This window comes from Dendrobates tinctorius, unplaced genomic scaffold (genome assembly GCF_039654945.1).
Source record: "Dendrobates tinctorius isolate UK_male_01 unplaced genomic scaffold, ASM3965494v1 ptg000663l, whole genome shotgun sequence".
Taxonomy (NCBI): domain Eukaryota; kingdom Metazoa; phylum Chordata; class Amphibia; order Anura; family Dendrobatidae; genus Dendrobates; species Dendrobates tinctorius.
This window is the reverse complement of record NW_027362312.1, coordinates 23,552-46,170: the sequence shown is the minus strand read 5'-3', so window position 1 is coordinate 46,170 and position 22,619 is coordinate 23,552. Positions and strand designations below refer to the sequence as shown.

Here is a 22,619-nt window from a genome sequence, read left to right as displayed (position 1 = left end):
GTAGGTGTGTGGGGGGGCGCTGGTCACCCTGTGTAGGTGTGTGGGGGGGCGCTGGTCACCCGGTGTGGGGGGGGGCGCTGGTCACCCTGTGTAGGTGTGTGGGGGGGTGCTGGTCACCCTGTGTAGGTGTGTGGGGGGGGTGCTGGTCACCCTGTGTAGGTGTGTGGGGGGCGCTGGTCACCCGCCTCGGTGTAGGTGTGTGGGTGGAGGCCTCCTCACCTGCGTGTTATTCCCGGACCTCCACAAGTCACCCTTTGTCCGCGGCCCCCCGTCCTTGTGTTACCCCGCCGTGATGGCCGTGCCCCCCCCTCCCTCTCATCCTCAGACCAGACGTGCCGGATGAAGCTTGTTTATTCACCAGACCCATGAATTCGGTGAGGAGCGGTGGAGCCCTGATTAACCCTTCGGGGCAGAAGCTGGGCGGATTAACCCCCAAGGTACCGGCTCCCTAGAAGGTATACTGCGAGACGAATAGCGTGACGGTGAAGACGTGTCGGCCCGGCGGCCCCTGTGCGGACGTCTCTGCCATCTCCACGTCCACCTGGATCTCGGCCGGGCCGCTCACGGGCCTGGTGAGGAGCAGCTCCCCGCGGTGCCGGCCGGCTTGTCGGACTTCCAGGCCACGGGGCCCTTTGCCTCTGGTCAGGGTGAAGAGCTGGCTGTCCGCCTGGGAGCGGGGGGCCGTCATGGTGAACAGCACGCGGGGCACCGGCAGCTGGGACTGTAGAGGGATGTAGTGGAAGGAGACGGAGTGGGGGGCGTCCAGGCAGCCGCTGCTTCCCACCGGGCAGGGGGTCCGCTCACACTGGCTGCAGAGAGACAGGAGGGGATTCAGGGGCCACAGCAGGAAACGTGCGCCCCCCAGAGGTGCGATGCCATCACCTCCGCTCATACTCACTGGCTGGAGACCTTGACGTAGCTGGCGTTGATTTTGGGCTTGGGACACTCCGGCCGCACGCAGGTGAAGCCGCCATAGAGATTAACGCATTGTGCTCCTGCAGGACAGGCCGCCTCCTGGGAGACACATTCATCTACATCTGGAGAAGGAGCACGGAGTGAGGAGCTGTGCGCCGACCACCTCTGAGCTGCAGCGTGTCCACCATACCTTTACAAGTGTTGGGCTGTGACTCGAGGAGGTACCCCCGCGGACACACACACTGGTACGCCCCCGGCGTGTTCACACATTGGTGCACGCAGAGCTTAGAGCCGGCCTTTCCTTGGTACAAACCACATTCATCGATGTCTGGGGGGAGAAGACGCAGAATGAGGGGAGGAGACACCGCAGCACTGGTACAATGCACCGATACATTGTGACAGCCCTGCAGCTGTGGGACGGGCAGGGTGCGCATTCAGCCTCTGGATGTGGACAGTGTGAGAACATCGGTGAGAGCGGAGCCAGTGTGATGTGGCGCTGGGGCGGAGCCGGGCACGTGGCGCTGAGGCAGAGCCAAGCACGTGGCGCGGGGGCGGAGCCAAGCACGGGGCGCTGGGGCGGAGCCAAGCACGTGGCGCGGGGGCGGAGCCAAGCACGTGGCGCTGAGGCAGAGCCAAGCACGTGGCGCTGAGGCGGAGCCAAGCACGTGGCGCGGGGCGGAGCCAAGCACGTGGCACTGAGGCGGAGCCAAGCACGTGGCGCGGGGCGGAGCCAAGCACGGGGCGCTGGGGCGGAGCCGGGCACGTGGCGCTGGGGCGGAGCCAGTGTGTGATGTGACGCTGGGGCGGAGCCGGGCACGTGGCGCTGGGGCGGAGCCAGTGTGTGATGTGACGCTGGGGCGGAGCCGGGCACGTGGCGCTGGGGCGGAGCCAGTGTGTGATGTGACGCTGGGGCGGAGCCGGGCACGTGGCGCTGGGGCGGAGCCGGGCACGTGGCGCTGGGGCGGAGCCAGTGTGTGATGTGACGCTGGGGCGGAGCCGGGCACATGGCGCTGGGGCGGAGCCAGTGTGTGATGTGACGCTGGGGCGGAGCTGGGCACGTGGCGCTGGGGCGGAGCCGGGCACGTGGCGCTGGGGCGGAGCCGGGCACGTGGCGCTGGGGCGGAGCCGGGCACGTAGCGCTGGGGCGGAGCCAGTGTGTGATGTGACGCTGGGGCGGAGCCGGGCACGTGGCGCTGGGGCGGAGCCAGTGTGTGATGTTAAGCTGGGGCGGAGCCGGGCACGTGGCGCTGGGGCGGAGCCAGTGTGTGATGTGACGCTGGGGCGGAGCCGGGCACGTGGCGCTGGGGCGGAGCCGGGCACGTGGCGCTGGGGCGGAGCCGGGCACGTGGCGCTGCAGACTGCACAGTTCGCCAATGGCGAGTAACATCCGTCACTTCATCTACGGGGTCACACTTGGACTGGAATACACGGAGTGGGGTCCGGGGCGGAGCAGTTACCCTGACAGAGACCCCCAGTCTGGATGACGTATCCGGGGTCACAGGCGCAGTGCTGCACTCCCTGCGCAGTGGAGCATCGGGCCGGACGCAGTCCTGAGGACGATGTGTTGGTCGGAGACGGCAGCTCTGTGAACAGAGAAAACACGTGAAAGCATCCCGGACCCTCCACCCACTGACCACTTCCATCTGTAGCCCCCCGGGGGCCAATGTGGAGCACGGGGTCCCACAACTGCGCCGGGCAGCGTGGATGAACATGGCAGCAAATCATATTGATACTTGGGATCTACAGTGACCGGAACCCTCATCGACCCCTCGCTGCTGAAGACATCACGGCCCAGCCCCCTCCACAGACAGTCCCTTCCACAGCCAGTCCCCATCACAGCCTCATCCTGCCCCCTCCACAGCCGTGTAAGGGGCCTGGCTAACATCGGTGCTAGATGCGGAGAGGGGCCTGGCTGATGTTGGTGCTAGATGCGGGGAAGGGGCCTGGCTGACATTGGTGCTAGATGCGGGGAGGGGGCCTGACTGACATTGGTGCTAGATGCGGAGGGGGCCTGGCTGACATTGGTGCTAGATGCGGGGAGGTGGCCTGGCTGACATTGGTGCTATACAGGAGGGGGCCTGGCTGACATTGGTGCTAGGTGCGGAGGGGGCCTGGCTGACATTGGTGCTAGGTGCGGGGAGGGGGCCTGGCTGACACTGGTGCTAGGTGCGGAGGGGACCTGGCTGACATTGGTGCTAGGTGTGGAGGGGGCCTGGTTGACATTGGTGCTAGGTGCGGAAAGGGGCCTGGCTGACATTGGTGCTAGATGCGGGGAGGGGCCTGGCTGACATTGGTGCTAGATGCGGGGAGGGGGCCTGGCTGACATTGGTGCTATACAGGAGGGGGCCTGGCTGACATTGGTGCTAGGTGCGGAGGGGGCCTGGCTGACACTGGTGCTAGGTGCGGGGAGGGGGCCTGGCTGACATTGGTGCTAGGTGCGGGGAGGGGGCCTGGCTGACACTGGTGCTAGGTGCAGAGGGGACCTGGCTGACATTGGTGCTAGGTGCGGAGGGGGCCTGGTTGACATTGTTGCTAGATGCGGAGGGGGCCTGGTTGACATTGGTGCTAGGTGCGGAAAGGGGCCTGGCTGACATTGGTGCTAGATGCGGGGAGGGGGCCTGGCTGACATTGGTGCTAGATGCGGGGAGGGGGCCTGGCTGACATTGGTGCTAGATGCGGAGGGGGCCTGGTTGACATTGGTGCTAGATGCGGAGGGGGCCTGGTTGACATTGGTGCTAGATGCGGAGGGGGCCTGGTTGACATTGGTGCTAGGTGCAGAGAGGGGCCTGGCTGACATTGGTGCTAGATGCGGGGAGGGGGCCTGGCTGATATTGGTGTGATGTGCAGGGGGGGCCTGGCTGACATTGGTGCGATGTGCAGAGGGGGCATGGTTAACAGGGGCTGGATGCGGAGGGGGCCTGGCTGACATTGTTGCTATACAGGAGGGGGCCTGGCTGACATTGGTGCTAGATGCGGAGGGGGCCTGGCTGACATTGGTGCGATGTGAGGAGGGGGCCTGGCTGACATTGGTGCTAGATGCGGAGGGGGCCTGGCTGACATTGGTGCTATACAGGAGGGGGCCTGGCTGACATTGGTGCTAGATGCGGAGGGGGCCTGGCTGACATTGGTGCGATGTGAGGAGGGGGCCTGGCTGACATTGGTGCTAGATGCGGAAGTGGCCTGGCTGACATTGGTGCTACACAGGAGGGGGCCTGGCTGACATTGGTGCTAGATGTGGAGAGGGGCCTGGCTGACATTGGTGCTAGATGCGAAGGGGGGGGGCCTGGCTGACATTGGTGCTAGATGCGAAGGGGGGGGCCTGGCTGACATTGGTGCTAGATGCGAAGGGGGGGGCCTGGCTGACATTGGTGCTAGATGCGGGGGGGGGGACCTGGCTGACATTGGTGCTAGATGCAGAGAGGGGCCTGGCTGACATTGGTGCTAGGTGAGGAGGGGGCCTGGCTGACATTGGTGCTAGGTGCGGGGAGGGGGCCTAGCTGACATTGGTGCTAGGTGCGGGGAGGGGGCCTGGCTGACATTGGTGCTAGGTGCGGGGAGGGGGCCTGGCTGACATTGGTGCTAGGTGCGGGGAGGGGTTCTGGCTGACATTGGTGCTAGGTGCGGGGAGGGGGCCTGGCTGACATTGGTGCTAGGTGCGGGGAGGGGGCCTGGCTGACATTGGTGCTAGATGCGGGGAGGGGGCCTGGCTGACATTGGTGCTAGATGCGGGGAGGGGGCCTGGCTGACATTGGTGCTAGATGCGGGGAGGGGGCCTGGCTGACATTGGTGCTAGATGCGGGGAGGGGGCCTGGCTGACATTGGTGCTAGATGCGGGGAGGGGGCCTGGCTGACATTGGTGCTAGATGCGGGGAGGGGGCCTGGCTGACATTGGTGCTAGATGCGGGGAGGGGGCCTGGCTGACATTGGTGCTAGGTGCGGAGAGGGCCTGGCTAACATTGGTGCTAGGTGCGGAGAGGGCCTGGCTGACATTGGTGCTATACAGGAGGGGGCCTGGCTGACATTGGTGCTAGATGCGGAGAAGGGCCTGGCTGATGTTGGTGCTAGATGCGGAGGGGGCCTGGCTGACATTGTTGCTATACAGGAGGGGGCCTGGCTGACATTGGTGCTAGATGCGGAGGGGGCCTGGCTGACATTGTTGCTATACAGGAGGGGGCCTGGCTGACATTGGTGCTAGATGCGGAGGGGGCCTGGCTGACATTGGTGCTATACAGGAGGAGGCCTGGCTGACATTGGTGCTATACAGGAGGGGGCCTGGCTGACATTGGTGCTAGATGCGGAAGTGGCCTGGCTGACATTGGTGCTATACAGGAGGGGGCCTGGCTGACATTGGTGCTAGATGTGGAGAGGGGCCTGGCTGACATTGGTGCTAGATGCAGAGGGGCCCTGGCTGACATTGGTGCTAGATGCAGGGGTGGGGCCTGGCTGACATTGGTGCTAGATGCAGGGGGGGGGCCTGGCTGACATTGGTGCTAGATGCAGAGAGGGGCCTGGCTGACATTGGTGCTAGGTGTGGAGGGGGCCTGGCTGACATTGGTGCTAGGTGTGGAGGGGGCCTGGCTGACATTGGTGCTAGGTGTGGAGGGAGCCTGGCTGACATTGGTGCTAGATGCGGGGAGGGGACCTGGCTGACATTGGTGCTAGATGCGGGGAGGGGGCCTGGCTGACATTGGTGCTAGATGCGGAGGGGGCCTGGCTGACATTGGTGCTATACAGGAGGGGGCCTGGCTGACATTGGTGCTAGATGCGGAGAAGAGCCTGGCTGATGTTGGTGCTAGGTGCGGAGAGGGGCCTGGCTGACATTGGTGCTAGATGCGGAGGGGGCCTGGCTGACATTGGTGCTAGATGCGGAGGGGGCCTGGCTGACATTGGTGCTAGGTGCGGAGAGGAGCCTGGCTGACATTGGTGCTAGATGCGGGAAGGGGGCCTGGCTGACATTGGTGCTAGGTGCGGAGGGGGCCTGGCTGACATTCACGCTAGATGCGGGGAGGGGACCTGGCTGACATTGGTGCTAGATGCGGGGAGGGGGCCTGGCTGACATTGGTGCTAGGTGCGGAGGGGGCCTGGCTGACATTCACGCTAGATGCTGGGAGGGGACCTGGCTGACATTGGTGCTAGATGCGGGGAGGGGGCCTGGCTGACATTCGCGCTAGATGCGGGGAGGGGGCCTGGCTGATATTGGTGCTAGATGCGGGGAGGGGGCCTGGCTGACATTGGTGCTATAAAGGAGGGAGGCGTGGTTTCCAGCCCCCTCTCAGTCAGCCAGACCCCTTCTCACAGCGCAGAGTCCTGGCCTCGAGTGGCTCTGTGATGTTACTCAGCCGTATGACTGATGACCGATCTCGAGATGCCAGGAGTCCGGGGGGCACTTTGCGTTGCTGGTTACATGGGGGTCCGTGAGCTGATGTGTTGGGGTCAGATGCCGGCACTGCCCTGTTTCTTATGTGGAGGCTCCACGCCCGATCCTCCGGGTCCCCGACCCTCTGCCACCCGCCGCCCTGGCCGCTGGTACCGCTGCAGACGGCCGGCTGTCCGCTCCAGGTCTGGTTCTCCGTGCAGGTCCTGGACTCGGAGCCGCTCAGCTGGAAGCCGGGGTCACACAGGACGTGCAGCTCGTGCCCCGGCTTCAGGTTTCTGCCCAGGATCCGACCGTGCCGCGGCGGTTTCAGCTGCGGACAGGAGTCTGCGGTGGGAGGAAACCTCAGTCAGGAGACAGTCAGCAGGCAGGTAAATGGCGGGATGGGGGCAGCACCTACCTGTATCCTCCCGTCTCTGCAGCTGCCCCCTCAGCTGGTTCAATCTTCTGCTGAGTGTCCGCACCCCCCGCAGGTAGGAGGCCTCGTGGTCCGTGAGCAGCTTCTGGACCTGGTGCAGGACGCGGAGAGCCTCCCGCTGCTCGGGGCAGACCTGAGGGTACAGAGAACTGACGCTGAATGCCCCCGATCTACAGAGACCCCACATCATGCCCCCCAACGTCACCCTGCGAGCAGAGGGTCTCACCCCGCTCTCCACACAGTCTGTACAACGGAGGATGATGGGAGTAGTGATACACTGTGTGATAGATTAGATTGTGAGCTCTGGGGTCAGGGATGATGGGAGTAGTGATACACTGTGTGATAGGAGATTAGATTGTGAGCTCCGGGGTCGGGGATGATGGGAGTAGTGATACACTGTGTGATAGGAGATTAGATTGTGAGCTCTGGGGTCGGGGATGATGGGAGTAGTGATACACTGTGTGATAGGAGATTAGATTGTGAGCTCTGGGGTCAGGGATGATGGGAGTAGTGATACACTGTGTGATAGGAGATTAGATTGTGAGCTCCGGGGTCAGGGATGATGGGAGTAGTGATACACTGTGTGATAGGAGATTAGATTGTGAGCTCTGGGGTCGGGGATGATGGGAGTAGTGATACACTGTGTGATAGGAGATTAGATTGTGAGCTCCGGGGTCAGGGATGATGAGAGTAGTGATACACTGTGTGATAGGAGATTAGATTGTGAGCTCCGGGGTCGGGGATGATGGGAGTAGTGATACACTGTGTGATAGGAGATTAGATTGTGAGCTCCGGGGTCAGGGATGATGGGAGTAGTGATACACTGTGTGATAGGAGATTAGATTGTGAGCTCCGGGGTCGGGGATGATGGGAGTAGTGATACACTGTGTGATAGGAGATTAGATTGTGAGCTCCGGGGTCAGGGATGATGGGAGTAGTGATACACTGTGTGATAGGAGATTAGATTGTGAGCTCTGGGGTCGGGGATGATGGGAGTAGTGATACACTGTGTGATAGGAGATTAGATTGTGAGCTCCGGGGTCAGGGATGATGAGAGTAGTGATACACTGTGTGATAGGAGATTAGATTGTGAGCTCCGGGGTCGGGGATGATGGGAGTAGTGATACACTGTGTGATAGGAGATTAGATTGTGAGCTCCGGGGTCGGGGATGATGGGAGTAGTGATACACTGTGTGATAGGAGATTAGATTGTGAGCTCCGGGGTCGGGGATGATGGGAGTAGTGATACACTGTGTGATAGGAGATTAGATTGTGAGCTCCGGGGTCAGGGATGATGGGAGTAGTGATACACTGTGTGATAGATTAGATTGTGAGCTCCGGGGTCAGGGATGATGGGAGTAGTGATACACTGTGTTATAGGAGATTAGATTGTGAGCTCTGGGGTCAGGGATGATGGGAGTAGTGATACACTGTGTGATAGGAGATTAGATTGTGAGCTCTGGGGTCAGGGATGATGGGAGTAGTGATACACTGTGATAGGAGATTAGATTGTGAGCTCCGGGGTCAGGGATGATGGGAGTAGTGATACACTGTGTGATAGGAGATTAGATTGTGAGCTCTGGGGTCAGAGATGATGGGAGTAGTGATACACTGTGTGATGGGAGATTAGATTGTGAGCTCTGGGGTCAGGGATGATGGGAGTAGTGATACACTGTGTGATAGGAGATTAGATTGTGAGCTCCGGGGTCGGGGATGATGGGAGTAGTGATACACTGTGTGATAGGAGATTAGATTGTGAGCTCTGGGGTCAGGGATGATGGGAGTAGTGATACACTGTGTGATAGATTAGATTGTGAGCTCCGGGGTCAGGGATGATGGGAGTAGTGATACACTGTGTTATAGGAGATTAGATTGTGAGCTCTGGGGTCAGGGATGATGGGAGTAGTGATACACTGTGTGATAGGAGATTAGATTGTGAGCTCTGGGGTCAGGGATGATGGGAGTAGTGATACACTGTGATAGGAGATTAGATTGTGAGCTCCGGGGTCAGGGATGATGGGAGTAGTGATACACTGTGTGATAGGAGATTAGATTGTGAGCTCTGGGGTCAGAGATGATGGGAGTAGTGCTACACTGTGTGATGGGAGATTAGATTGTGAGCTCTGGGGTCAGGGATGATGGGAGTAGTGATACACTGTGTGATAGGAGATTAGATTGTGAGCTCCGGGGTCAGGGATGATGGGAGTAGTGATACACTGTGTGATAGGAGATTAGATTGTGAGCTCTGGGGTCAGGGATGATGGGAGTAGTGATACACTGTGTGATAGGAGATTAGATTGTGAGATCTGGGTTCGGGGATGATGGGAGTAGTGATACACTGTGTGATAGGAGATTAGATTGTGAGCTCTGGGGTCAGGGATGATGGGAGTAGTGATACACTGTGTGATGGGAGATTAGATTGTGAGCTCTGGGGTCAGGGATGATGGGAGTAGTGATACACTGTGTGATAGGAGATTAGATTGTGAGCTCGGGTCAGGGATGATGGAAGTAGTGATACACTGTGTGATAGGAGATTAGATTGTGAGCTCCGGGGTCAGGGATGATGGGAGTAGTGATACACTGTGTGATAGGAGATTAGATTGTGAGCTCCGGGGTCAGGGATGATGGGAGTAGTGATACACTGTGTGATGGGAGATTAGATTGTGAGCTCTGGGGTCAGGGATGATGGGAGTAGTGATACACTGTGTGATAGGAGATTAGATTGTGAGCTCTGGGGTCAGGGATGATGGGAGTAGTGATACACTGTGTGATAGGAGATTAGATTGTGAGATCTGGGTTCGGGGATGATGGGAGTAGTGATACACTGTGTGATGGGAGATTAGATTGTGAGCTCTGGGGTCAGGGATGATGGGAGTAGTGATACACTGTGTGATGGGAGATTAGATTGTGAGCTCGGGTCAGGGATGATGGGAGTAGTGATACACTGTGTGATAGGAGATTAGATTGTGAGCTCTGGGGTCAGGGATGATGGGAGTAGTGATACACTGTGTGATGGGAGATTAGATTGTGAGCTCTGGGGTCAGGGATGATGGGAGTAGTGATATACTGTGTGATAGGAGATTAGATTGTGAGCTCTGGGGTCAGGGATGATGGGAGTAGTGATACACTGTGTGATGGGAGATTAGATTGTGAGCTCTGGGGTCAGGGATGATGGGAGTAGTGATACACTGTGTGATGGGAGATTAGATTGTGAGCTCGGGTCAGGGATGATGGGAGTAGTGATACACTGTGTGATAGGAGATTAGATTGTGAGCTCGGGTCAGGGATGATGGGAGTAGTGATACACTGTGTGATGGGAGATTAGATTGTGAGCTCTGGGGTCAGGGATGATGGGAGTAGTGATACACTGTGTGATGGGAGATTAGATTGTGAGCTCGGGTCAGGGATGATGGGAGTAGTGATACACTGTGTGATAGGAGATTAGATTGTGAGCTCGGGTCAGGGATGATGGGAGTAGTGATACACTGTGTGATAGGAGATTAGATTGTGAGCTCGGGTCAGGGATGATGGGAGTAGTGATACACTGTGTGATAGGAGATTAGATTGTGAGCTCTGGGGTCAAGGATGATGAGAGTAGTGATACACTGTGTGATAGATTGTGAGCTCTGGGGTCGGGGATGATGGGAGTAGTGATACACTGTGTGATGGGAGATTAGATTGTGAGCTCCGGGGTCAGGGATGATGGGAGTAGTGATACACTGTGTGATAGGAGATTAGATTGTGAGCTCTGGGGTCGGGGATGATGGGAGTAGTGATACACTGTGTGATAGGAGATTAGATTGTGAGCTCCGGGGTCAGGGATGATGGGAGTAGTGATACACTGTGTGATAGGAGATTAGATTGTGAGCTCTGGGGTCGGGGATGATGGGAGTAGTGATACACTGTGTGATAGGAGATTAGATTGTGAGCTCCGGGGTCAGGGATGATGGGAGTAGTGATACACTGTGTGATAGGAGATTAGAGTGTGAGCTCCGGGGTCAGGGATGATGGGAGTAGTGATACACTGTGTGATAGGAGATTAGATTGTGAGCTCTGGGGTCAAGGATGATGAGAGTAGTGATACACTGTGTGATAGATTGTGAGCTCTGGGGTCGGGGATGATGGGAGTAGTGATACACTGTGTGATGGGAGATTAGATTGTGAGCTCCGGGGTCAGGGATGATGGGAGTAGTGATACACTGTGTGATAGGAGATTAGATTGTGAGCTCTGGGGTCGGGGATGATGGGAGTAGTGATACACTGTGTGATAGGAGATTAGATTGTGAGCTCCGGGGTCAGGGATGATGGGAGTAGTGATACACTGTGTGATAGGAGATTAGATTGTGAGCTCTGGGGTCAGGGATGATGGGAGTAGTGATACACGGTGTGATAGGAGATTAGATTGTGAGCTCTGGGGTCAGGGATGATGGGAGTAGTGATACACTGTGTGATAGGAGATTAGATTGTGAGCTCCGGGGTCGGGGATGATGGGAGTAGTGATACACTGTGTGATAGGAGATTAGATTGTGAGCTCTGGGGTCGGGGATGATGGGAGTAGTGATACACTGTGTGATAGGAGATTAGATTGTGAGCTCCGGGGTCAGGGATGATGGGAGTAGTGATACACTGTGTGATAGGAGATTAGATTGTGAGCTCTGGGGTCAGGGATGATGGGAGTAGTGATACACTGTGTGATGGGAGATTAGATTGTGAGCTCTGGGGTCAGGGATGATGGGAGTAGTGATACACTGTGTGATGGGAGATTAGATTGTGAGCTCTGGGGTCGGGGATGATGGGAGTAGTGATACACTGTGTGATAGGAGATTAGATTGTGAGCTCTGGGGTCGGGGATGATGGGAGTAGTGATACACTGTGTGATAGGAGATTAGATTGTGAGCTCGGGTCAGGGATGATGGGAGTAGTGATATACTGTGTGATAGGAGATTAGATTGTGAGCTCTGGGGTCAGGGATGATGGGAGCAGTGATACACTGTGTGATAGGAGATTAGATTGTGAGCTCTGGGGTCAGGGATGATGGGAGTAGTGATACACTGTGTGATGGGAGATTAGATTGTGAGCTCTGGGGTCAGGGATGATGGGAGTAGTGATACACTGTGTGATAGGAGATTAGATTGTGAGCTCTGGGGTCGGGGATGATGGGAGTAGTGATACACTGTGTGATAGGAGATTAGATTGTGAGCTCTGGGGTCAGGGATGATGGGAGTAGTGATACACTGTGTGATAGGAGATTAGATTGTGAGCTCTGGGGTCGGGGATGATGGGAGTAGTGATACACTGTGTGATAGGAGATTAGATTGTGAGCTCTGGGGTCAGGGATGATGGGAGTAGTGATACACTGTGTGATAGGAGATTAGATTGTGAGCTCTGGGGTCAGGGATGATGGGAGTAGTGATACACTGTGTGATAGGAGATTAGATTGTGAGCTCTGGGGTCGGGGATGATGGGAGTAGTGATACACTGTGTGATAGGAGATTAGATTGTGAGCTCTGGGGTCAGGGATGATGGGAGTAGTGATACACTGTGTGATAGGAGATTAGATTGTGAGCTCCGGGGTCGGGGATGATGGGAGTAGTGATACACTGTGTGATAGGAGATTAGATTGTGAGCTCTGGGGTCGGGGATGATGGGAGTAGTGATACACTGTGTGATAGGAGATTAGATTGTGAGCTCTGGGGTCGGGGATGATGGGAGTAGTGATACACTGTGTGATGGGAGATTAGATTGTGAGCTCTGGGGTCAGGGATGATGGGAGTAGTGATACACTGTGTGATAGGAGATTAGATTGTGAGCTCTGGGGTCAGGGATGATGGGAGTAGTGATACACGGTGTGATAGGAGATTAGATTGTGAGCTCCGGGGTCGGGGATGATGGGAGTAGTGATACACTGTGTGATAGGAGATTAGATTGTGAGCTCCGGGGTCGGGGATGATGGGAGTAGTGATACACTGTGTGATAGGAGATTAGATTGTGAGCTCTGGGGTCAGGGATGATGGGAGTAGTGATACACGGTGTGATAGGAGATTAGATTGTGAGCTCCGGGGTCGGGGATGATGGGAGTAGTGATACACTGTGTGATAGGAGATTAGATTGTGAGCTCCGGGGTCGGGGATGATGGGAGTAGTGATACACTGTGTGATAGGAGATTAGATTGTGAGCTCCGGGGTCGGGGATGATGGGAGTAGTGATACACTGTGTGATAGGAGATTAGATTGTGAGCTCTGGGGTCGGGGATGATGGGAGTAGTGATACACTGTGTGATAGGAGATTAGATTGTGAGCTCTGGGGTCAGGGATGATGGGAGTAGTGATACACTGTGTGATAGGAGATTAGATTGTGAGCTCTGGGGTCAGGGATGATGGGAGTAGTGATACACTGTGTGATAGGAGATTAGATTGTGAGCTCCGGGGTCAGGGATGATGGGAGTAGTGATACACTGTGTGATAGGAGATTAGATTGTGAGCTCCGGGGTCGGGGATGATGGGAGTAGTGATACACTGTGTGATAGGAGATTAGATTGTGAGCTCTGGGGTCGGGGATGATGGGAGCAGTGATACACTGTGTGATAGGAGATTAGATTGTGAGCTCTGGGGTCAGGGATGATGGGAGTAGTGATACACTGTGTGATAGGAGATTAGATTGTGAGCTCTGGGGTCAGGGATGATGGGAGTAGTGATACACTGTGTGATAGGAGATTAGATTGTGAGCTCTGGGGTCAGGGATGATGGGAGTAGTGATACACTGTGTGATAGGAGATTAGATTGTGAGCTCTGGGGTCAGGGATGATGGGAGTAGTGATACACTGTGTGATAGGAGATTAGATTGTGAGCTCCGGGGTCAGGGATGATGGGAGTAGTGATACACTGTGTGATAGGAGATTAGATTGTGAGCTCTGGGGTCGGGGATGATGGGAGTAGTGATACACTGTGTGATAGGAGATTAGATTGTGAGCTCTGGGGTCAGGGATGATGAGAGTAGTGATACACTGTGTGATAGGAGATTAGATTGTGAGCTCTGGGGTCAGGGATGATGGGAGCAGTGATACACTGTGTGATAGGAGATTAGATTGTGAGCTGTGGGGTCAGGGATGATGGGAGTAGTGATACACTGTGTGATAGGAGATTAGATTGTGAGCTCCGGGGTCAGGGATGATGGGAGTAGTGATACACTGTGTGATAGGAGATTAGATTGTGAGCTCTGGGGTCGGGGATGATGGGAGTAGTGATACACTGTGTGATAGGAGATTAGATTGTGAGCTCTGGGGTCAGGGATGATGAGAGTAGTGATACACTGTGTGATAGGAGATTAGATTGTGAGCTCTGGGGTCAGGGATGATGGGAGCAGTGATACACTGTGTGATAGGAGATTAGATTGTGAGCTCTGGGGTCAGGGATGATGGGAGTAGTGATACACTGTGTGATAGGAGATTAGATTGTGAGCTCCGGGGTCAGGGATGATGGGAGTAGTGATACACTGTGTGATAGGAGATTAGATTGTGAGCTCCGGGGTCAGGGATGATGGGAGTAGTGATACACTGTGTGATAGGAGATTAGATTGTGAGCTCTGGGGTCGGGGATGATGGGAGTAGTGATACACTGTGTGATAGGAGATTAGATTGTGAGCTCTGGGGTCAGGGATGATGAGAGTAGTGATACACTGTGTGATAGGAGATTAGATTGTGAGCTCCGGGGTCGGGGATGATGGGAGTAGTGATACACTGTGTGATAGGAGATTAGATTGTGAGCTCTGGGGTCAGGGATGATGGGAGTAGTGATACACTGTGTGATAGGAGATTAGATTGTGAGCTCTGGGGTCAGGGATGATGGGAGTAGTGATACACTGTGTGATAGGAGATTAGATTGTGAGCTCTGGGGTCGGGGATGATGGGAGTAGTGATACACTGTGTGATAGGAGATTAGATTGTGAGCTCTGGGGTCAGGGATGATGAGAGTAGTGATACACTGTGTGATAGGAGATTAGATTGTGAGCTCCGGGGTCGGGGATGATGGGAGTAGTGATACACTGTGTGATAGGAGATTAGATTGTGAGCTCCGGGGTCAGGGATGATGGGAGTAGTGATACACTGTGTGATAGGAGATTAGATTGTGAGCTCTGGGGTCAGGGATGATGGGAGTAGTGATACACTGTGTGATAGGAGATTAGATTGTGAGCTCCGGGGTCGGGGATGATGGGAGTAGTGATACACTGTGTGATAGGAGATTAGATTGTGAGCTCTGGGGTCAGGGATGATGGGAGTAGTGATACACTGTGTGATAGGAGATTAGATTGTGAGCTCCGGGGTCAGGGATGATGGGAGTAGTGATACACTGTGTGATAGGAGATTAGATTGTGAGCTCTGGGGTCAGGGATGATGGGAGTAGTGATACACTGTGTTATAGGAGATTAGATTGTGAGCTCTGGGGTCAGGGATGATGGGAGTAGTGATACACTGTGTGATAGGAGATTAGATTGTGAGCTCTGGGGTCAGGGATGATGGGAGTAGTGATACACTGTGATAGGAGATTAGATTGTGAGCTCCGGGGTCAGGGATGATGGGAGTAGTGATACACTGTGTGATAGGAGATTAGATTGTGAGCTCTGGGGTCAGGGATGATGGGAGTAGTGATACACTGTGTGATAGGAGATTAGATTGTGAGCTCCGGGGTCAGGGATGATGGGAGTAGTGATACACTGTGTTATAGGAGATTAGATTGTGAGCTCTGGGGTCAGGGATGATGGGAGTAGTGATACACTGTGTGATAGGAGATTAGATTGTGAGCTCTGGGGTCGGGGATGATGGGAGTAGTGATACACTGTGTTATAGGAGATTAGATTGTGAGCTCTGGGGTCAGGGATGATGGGAGTAGTGATACACTGTGTGATAGGAGATTAGATTGTGAGCTCTGGGGTCAGGGATGATGGGAGTAGTGATACACTGTGTGTCAGCTCTCGGTGCTGGTCTCTTACCTGTGGAGCAGTCGCCTGCGCCGCGCTGTCACCGAGCAGGTGGAGGGAGACGCTGAGGAGGAGGACGGTCGGCAGCATGGTGTCAGTGTCGCTACAGACGTCCTGCAGAACACGATGAGAGTTGTAATCTCAGTTACTAGAAGATTCTGATCCCTTCTGTCTGAGATGGAGCAGCAGATATAGGGGTCCCGCTGCTCCCTGTACTGTGGGTGTCAGCGGTCACTCACCGTCCGGGGTCTCCGCGGAGATGTGACGGTGACGGTGGGCGCTGCGGACTCATCACCTCCACATTCCTGGCAGCCGCAGGCGGTTCCTCCAGCACAGTAAACAGCGGTGGCAACAAGACCTGACTGTTAGAGCTATATCTGCAGAGCATTGCAACACATGCAAAACACAGCTCTGCTGCAGAGCACCCTGCCCCGTCAATACAGAGCACCCTGCCCCATCAATACAGAGCACCCTGCCCCGTCAATACAGAGCACCCTGCCCCGTCAATACAGAGCACCCTGCCCCATCAATACAGAGCACCCTGCCCCATCAATACAGAGCACCCTGCCCCATCAATACAGAGCACCCTGCCCCATCAATACAGAGCACCCTGCCCCATCAATACAGAGCACCCTGCCCCGTCAATACAGAGCACCCTGCCCCTTCAATACAGAGCACCCTGCCCCGTCAATACAGAGCACCCTGCCCCGTCAATACAGAGCACCCTGCCCCGTCAATACAGAGCACCCTGCCCCGTCAATACAGAGCACCCTGCCCCGTCAATACAGAGCACCCTGCCCCGTCAATACAGAGCACCCTGCCCCGTCAATACAGAGCACCCTGCCCCGTCAATACAGAGCACCCTGCCCCGTCAATACAGAGCACCCTGCCCCATCAATACAGAGCACCCTGCCCCATCAATACAGAGCACCCTGCCCGGTGGCCCGCAGAGCACCCTGCCCCATCAATACAGAGCACCCTGCCCCATCAATACAGAGCACCCTGCCCCATCAATACAGAGCACCCTGCCCCATCAATACAGAGCACCCTGCCCCATCAATACAGAGCACCCTGCCCCGTCAATACAGAGCACCCTGCCCCGTCAATACAGAGCACCCTGCCCCGTCAATACAGAGCACCCTGCCCCGTCAATACAGAGCACCCTGCCCCGTCAATACAGAGCACCCTGCCCCATCAATACAGAGCACCCTGCCCCATCAATACAGAGCACCCTGCCCGGTGGCCCGCAGAGCACCCTGCCCCATCAATACAGAGCACCCTGCCCCATCAATACAGAGCACCCTGCCCCATCAATACAGAGCACCCTGCCCCATCAATACAGAGCACCCTGCCCCGTCGCCCGCAGAGCACCCTGCCCCTTGGCCCGCAGAGCACCCTGCCCCGTCGCCCGGAGAGCACCCTGCCCCTTGGCCCGCAGAGCACCGTGGCCCACAGAGCACCCTGCCCCATCGCCCGCAGAGCACCCTGCCCCGTCGCCCAGAGAGCACCCTGCCCCGTCGCCCAGAGAGCACCCTGCCCCGTCGCCCAGCAAGCACCCTGCCCCGTCGCCCAGAGAGCACCCTGCCCCGTCACCCAGAGAGCACCCTGCCCCGTCGCCCAGAGAGCACCCTGCCCCGTCGCCCAGAGAGCACCCTGCCCCTTGGCCCGCAGAGCACCCTGCCCCTTGGCCCGCAGAGCACCCTGCCCCTTGGCCCGCAGAGCACCCTGCCCCTTGGCCCACAGAGCACCCTGCCCCGTCGCCCAGAGAGCACCCTGCCCCTTGGCCCGCAGAGCACCCTGCCCCGTGGCCCGCAGAGCACCCTGCCCCGTCGCCCGCAGAGCACCCTGCCCCATCGCCCGCAGAGCACCGTGCCTCGTCGCACATCACCTGAAGACAGGTATGGACTGGGGCTGAGATTCAGTCCTGGCATCTGAAATCCCACATGACCCAGATGGGAGATATCACTAATGTTACCCTGGATGGAGGAAAGCAAGATTTACTACAAGACCAATATTTCTAATGATACCTGCTGGGGTAAGAGACGGCGTCAGCGACTTATTGCTCCATCACAACTCTTAGCAGTATGGCTGTCATGAGAACAACGAAGCAGACAAGGCGGCCCACGACCAGACAGGCCCGTCCGGCATTTGCCAGAATTACCAGATGGCCAGTCCGGACCTGCCTGCAGAGCATCACATATACTGCAGACGATCACTGCTTCCAGCCTGCACAGTGTCAGTCATCAGTCCATCTGCAGAGCATCGCTCCTCAGTCACGCTGCGCTGGCGATGGATACAGCTGTATACGGGGCCACACAGACTACAAATTCTGATATCCCACAAATAACCCAACTCTGCCGTCCGGACCCCAAGCTGCAGCCGACACAAATCCCGCAGTGTCCGGACCCCGATCATAAAGATCCGATTCACTAACGCGGAAAATTACTGAGAAAAACAGAAAATGTCCAACAAACCCGAGATCTGTCTGTATCTAATCCTCTCCTGTGTGATACTGACTGCTGAGCCGTGTATCTAATCCTCTCCTGTGTGATACTGACTGCTGAGCCGTGTATCTAATCTTCTCCTGTGTGATACTGTCTGCTGAGCCGTGTATCTAATCCTCTCCTGTGTGATACGGACTGCTGAGCCATGTATCTAATCCTCTCCTGTGTGATACTGTCTGCTGAGCCGTGTATCTAATCCTCTCCTGTGTGATACTGTCTGCTGAGCCGTGTATCTAATCCTCTCCTGTGTGATACGGACTGCTGAGCCGTGTATCTAATCCTATCCTGTGTGATACTGACTGCTAAGCCGTGTATCTAATCCTCTCCTGTGTGATACTTACTGCTGAGCCGTGTATCTGATCCTATCCTGTGTGATACGGACTGCTGAGCCGTGTATCTAATCCTCTCCTGTGTGATACTGACTGCTAAGCCGTGTATCTAATCCTCTCCTGTGTGATACTGCTGAGCCGTGTATCTGATCCTATCCTGTGTGATACTGACTGCTGAGCCGTGTATCTAATCCTCTCCTGTGTGATACTGACTGCTGAGCTGTGTATCTAATCCTATCCTGTGTGATACTGACTGCTAAGCCGTGTATCTAATCCTCTCCTGTGTGATACTGCTGAGCCGTGTATCTGATCCTATCCTGTGTGATACTGACTGCTGAGCCGTGTATCTAATCCTCTCCTGTGTGGTACTGACTGCTGAGCCATGTATCTAATCCTCTCCTGTGTGATACTGACTGCTGAGCTGTGTATCTAATCCTATCCTGTGTGATACTTACTGCTGAGCCGTGTATCTGATCCTATCCTGTGTGATACTGACTGCTGAGCCGTGTATCTAATCCTCTCCTGTGTGATACTGACTGCTGAGCCGTGTATCTAATCCTATCCTGTGTGATACTGACTGCTGAGCCGTGTATCTAATCCTATCCTGTGTGATACTGACTGCTGAGCCGTGTATCTAATCCTCTCCTGTGTGATACTGACTGCTGAGCCGTGTATCTAATCCTCTCCTGTGTGATACTGTCTGCTGAGCTGTGTATCTAATCCTCTCATGTGTGATACTGACTGCTGAGCTGTGTATCTAATCCTGTCCTGTATCTCAGCCAGTTCCGTGTACCTCAGCCTGTCTCGTGTATCTCAGCCTCTATCCCCTGTATCTTCTCAGCCCGTCCCGTGTACCTCACCCTGTATCTCAGCCTCTGTTCCCTGTACCTCAGCCTCTGTCCCGTGTATCTCAGCCTCTGTCCCCTGTATCTCAGCCTCTGTCCCCTGTATCTCAGCCTCTATCCCGTGTATCTTCTCAACCCGTCCCGTGTACCTCAGCCTCTGTCCCCTGTACCTCACCCTGTCCCCTGTATCTCAGCCTCTGTCCCCTGTACCTCAGCCTCTGTCCCCTGTACCTCAGCCTCTGTCCCCTGTACCTCAGCCTCTGTCCCCTGTACCTCAGCCTCTGTCCCCTGTACCTCAGCCTATCCCGTGTATCTTCTCAGCCTCTATCCCGTGTATCTTCTCAGCCCGTCCCGTGTACCTCAGCCTCTGTCCCCTGTATCTCAGCCTCTGTCCCCTGTATCTCAGCCTCTGTCCCTGTACCTCAGCCTCTGTCCCCTGTACCTCAGCCTCTGTCCCCTGTACCTCAGCCTCTGTCCCCTGTACCTCAGCCTCTGTCCCCTGTACCTCAGCCTCTCCCCTGTACCTCAGCCTCTATCCCGTGTATCTTCTCAGCCTCTATCCCGTGTATCTTCTCAGCCCGTCCCGTGTACCTCAGCCTCTGTCCCCTGTATCTCAGCCTCTGTCCCTGTACCTCAGCCTCTGTCCCCTGTACCTCAGCCTCTGTCCCCTGTACCTCAGCCTCTGTCCCCTGTACCTCAGCCTCTGTCCCGTGTATCTTCTCAGCCTCTATCACGTGTATCTCAGCCTCTGTTCCCTGTATCTCAGCCTCTGTCCCCTGTACCTCAGCCTCTGTCCCGTGTATCTAATCCTCTCCTGTGTGATACTGTCTGCTGAGCTGTGTATCTAATCCTCTCCTGTGTAATACTGACTGCTGAGCCGTGTATCTAATCCTCTCCTGTGTGATACTGACTGCTGAGCCGTGTATCTAATCCTTTCCTGTGTGATACTGACTGCTGAGCCGTGTATCTAATCCTCTCCTGTGTGATACTGACTGCTGAGCCGTGTATCTAATCCTCTCCTGTGTGATACTGACTGCTGAGCCGTGTATCTAATCCTCCTGTGTGATACTGACTGCTCAGCCGTGTATCTAATCCTCTCCTGTGTGATACTGACTGCTGAGCCGTGTATCTAATCCTCTCCTGTGTGATACTGACTGCTGAGCCGTGTATCTAATCCTCTCCTGTGTGGTGCTGACTGCTGAGCTGTGTATCTAATCCTATCCTGTGTGATACTGACTGCTGAGCCGTGTATCTAATCCTCTCCTGTGTGATACTGACTGCTGAGCCGTGTATCTAATCCTATCCTGTGTGATACTGACTGCTGAGCCGTGTATCTAATCCTCTCCTGTGTGATACTGACTGCTGAGCCGTGTATCTAATCCTCTCCTGTGTGATACTGACTGCTGAGCCGTGTATCCAATCCTCTCCTGTGTGATACTGACTGCTGAGCCGTGTATCTAATCCTATCCTGTTTATCTCAGCCTGTCCCGGGTAGTGCTGAGCCGTGTATCTTCTCAGCCTCTATCCCGTGTACCTCAGCCTCTGTCCCCTGTACCTCAGCCTCTGTCCTGTGTACCTCTGTCCCCTGTATCTCAGCCTCTGTCCCCTGTACCTCAGCCTCTGTCCCCTGTACCTCTATCCCATGTATCTCAGCCTCTGTCCCGTGTATCTCAGCCTCTGTCCCGTGTATCTCAGCCTCTGTCCCGTGTATCTCAGCCTCTGTCCCCTGTACCTCAGCCTCTGTCCCCTGTACCTCTATCCCATGGATCTCAGTCTCTGTCCCGTGTATCTCAGCCTCTGTCCCCTGTACCTCAGCCTCTGTCCCCTGTACCTCAGCCTCTGTCCCCTGTACCTCAGCCTCTGTCCCCTGTACCTCAGCCTGTCTCGTGTACCTCAGCCTGTCCCCTGTACCTCAGCCTCTGTCCTGTGTACCTCTATCCCATGTATCTCAGCCTCTGTCCCGTGTATCTCAGCCTCTGTCCCGTGTATCTCAGCCTCTGTCCCGTGTATCTCAGCCTCTGTCCCGTGTACCTCAGCCTCTGTCCCGTGTACCTCAGCCTCTGTCCCGTGTACCTCAGCCTCTGTCCTGTGTACCTCTATCCCATGTATCTCAGCCTCTGTCCCGTGTACCTCAGCCTCTGTCCCGTGTACCTCAGCCTGTCCCGTGTATCTCAGCCTCTGTCCTCTGTACCTCAGCCTCTGTCCCCTGTACCTCAGCCTCTGTCCCCTGTACCTCAGCCTCTGTCCCCTGTACCTCAGCCTCTGTCCCCTGTACCTCAGCCTCTGTCCTGTGTACCTCTATCCCATGTATCTCAGCCTCTGCCCCGTGTACCTCAGCCTCTGTCCCCTGTACCTCAGCCTCTGTCCCCTGTACCTCAGCCTGTCTCGTGTACCTCAGCCTGTCCCCTGTACCTCAGCCTCTGTCCTGTGTACCTCTATCCCATGTATCTCAGCCTCTGTCCCGTGTACCTCAGCCTCTGTCCCGTGTACCTCAGCCTCTGTCCCGTGTACCTCAGCCTCTGTCCCGTGTACCTCAGCCTCTGTCCCGTGTACCTCAGCCTCTGTCCCGTGTACCTCAGCCTGTCTCGTGTACCTCAGCCTGTCCCCTGTACCTCAGCCTCTGTCCTGTGTACCTCTATCCCGTGTATCTCAGCCTCTGTCCCGTGTACCTCAGCCTCTGTCCCGTGTATCTCAGCCTCTGTCCCGTGTATCTCAGCCTCTGTCCCGTGTATCTCAGCCTCTGTCCCCTGTACCTCAGCCTCTGTCCCCTGTACCTCAGCCTCTGTCCCCTGTACCTCAGCCTCTGTCCCCTGTACCTCAGCCTCTGTCCCGTGTATCTCAGCCTCTGTCCCCTGTACCTCAGCCTCTGTCCCCTGTACCTCAGCCTCTGTCCCCTGTACCTCAGCCTCTGTCCCCTGTACCTCAGCCTCTGTCCCGTGTAGCTCAGCCTCTGTCCCCTGTACCTCAGCCTCTGTCCCCTGTAGCTCAGCCTCTGTCCCGTGTACCTCAGCCTCTGTCCCGTGTACCTCAGCCTCTGTCCCGTGTATCTCAGCCTCTGTCCCCTGTACCTCAGCCTCTGTCCCCTGTACCTCAGCCTGTCTCGTGTACCTCAGCCTGTCCCCTGTACCTCAGCCTCTGTCCTGTGTACCTCTATCCCATGTATCTCAGCCTCTGTCCCGTGTACCTCAGCCTCTGTCCCCTGTATCTCAGCCTCTGTCCCCTGTATCTCAACCTCTGTCCCCTGTACCTCAGCCTCTGTCC

At 56.0% G+C, this 22,619-nt stretch overlaps 1 protein-coding gene across 2 annotated transcripts; it reads right to left on the bottom strand.

Annotated features, from left to right (window-relative positions):
- Nucleotides 1-333: 333 nt before the first annotated feature.
- On the bottom strand, nucleotides 334-16,090 carry LOC141079420 (fibulin-7-like). 2 transcript variants are annotated; one of them, XM_073565330.1, is made up of 8 exons: nucleotides 15,920-16,090; nucleotides 15,693-15,794; nucleotides 6,690-6,840; nucleotides 6,446-6,616; nucleotides 2,373-2,498; nucleotides 1,106-1,243; nucleotides 899-1,037; nucleotides 334-809 (listed from the first exon to the last, which is right to left on the bottom strand). In XM_073565330.1, the coding sequence occupies exons 2-8, from the start codon at nucleotides 15,768-15,770 to the stop codon at nucleotides 449-451; spliced, it is 1,164 nt and encodes a 387-aa protein (XP_073421431.1). In that variant the 5' UTR covers nucleotides 15,771-15,794; nucleotides 15,920-16,090; the 3' UTR covers nucleotides 334-448. The 2 variants fall into 2 exon arrangements, with proteins under 2 accessions (XP_073421431.1, XP_073421432.1); XM_073565331.1 differs by lacking the exon at nucleotides 15,920-16,090 and having other exon boundaries at nucleotides 15,693-15,872.
- Nucleotides 16,091-22,619: the final 6,529 nt, after the last annotated feature.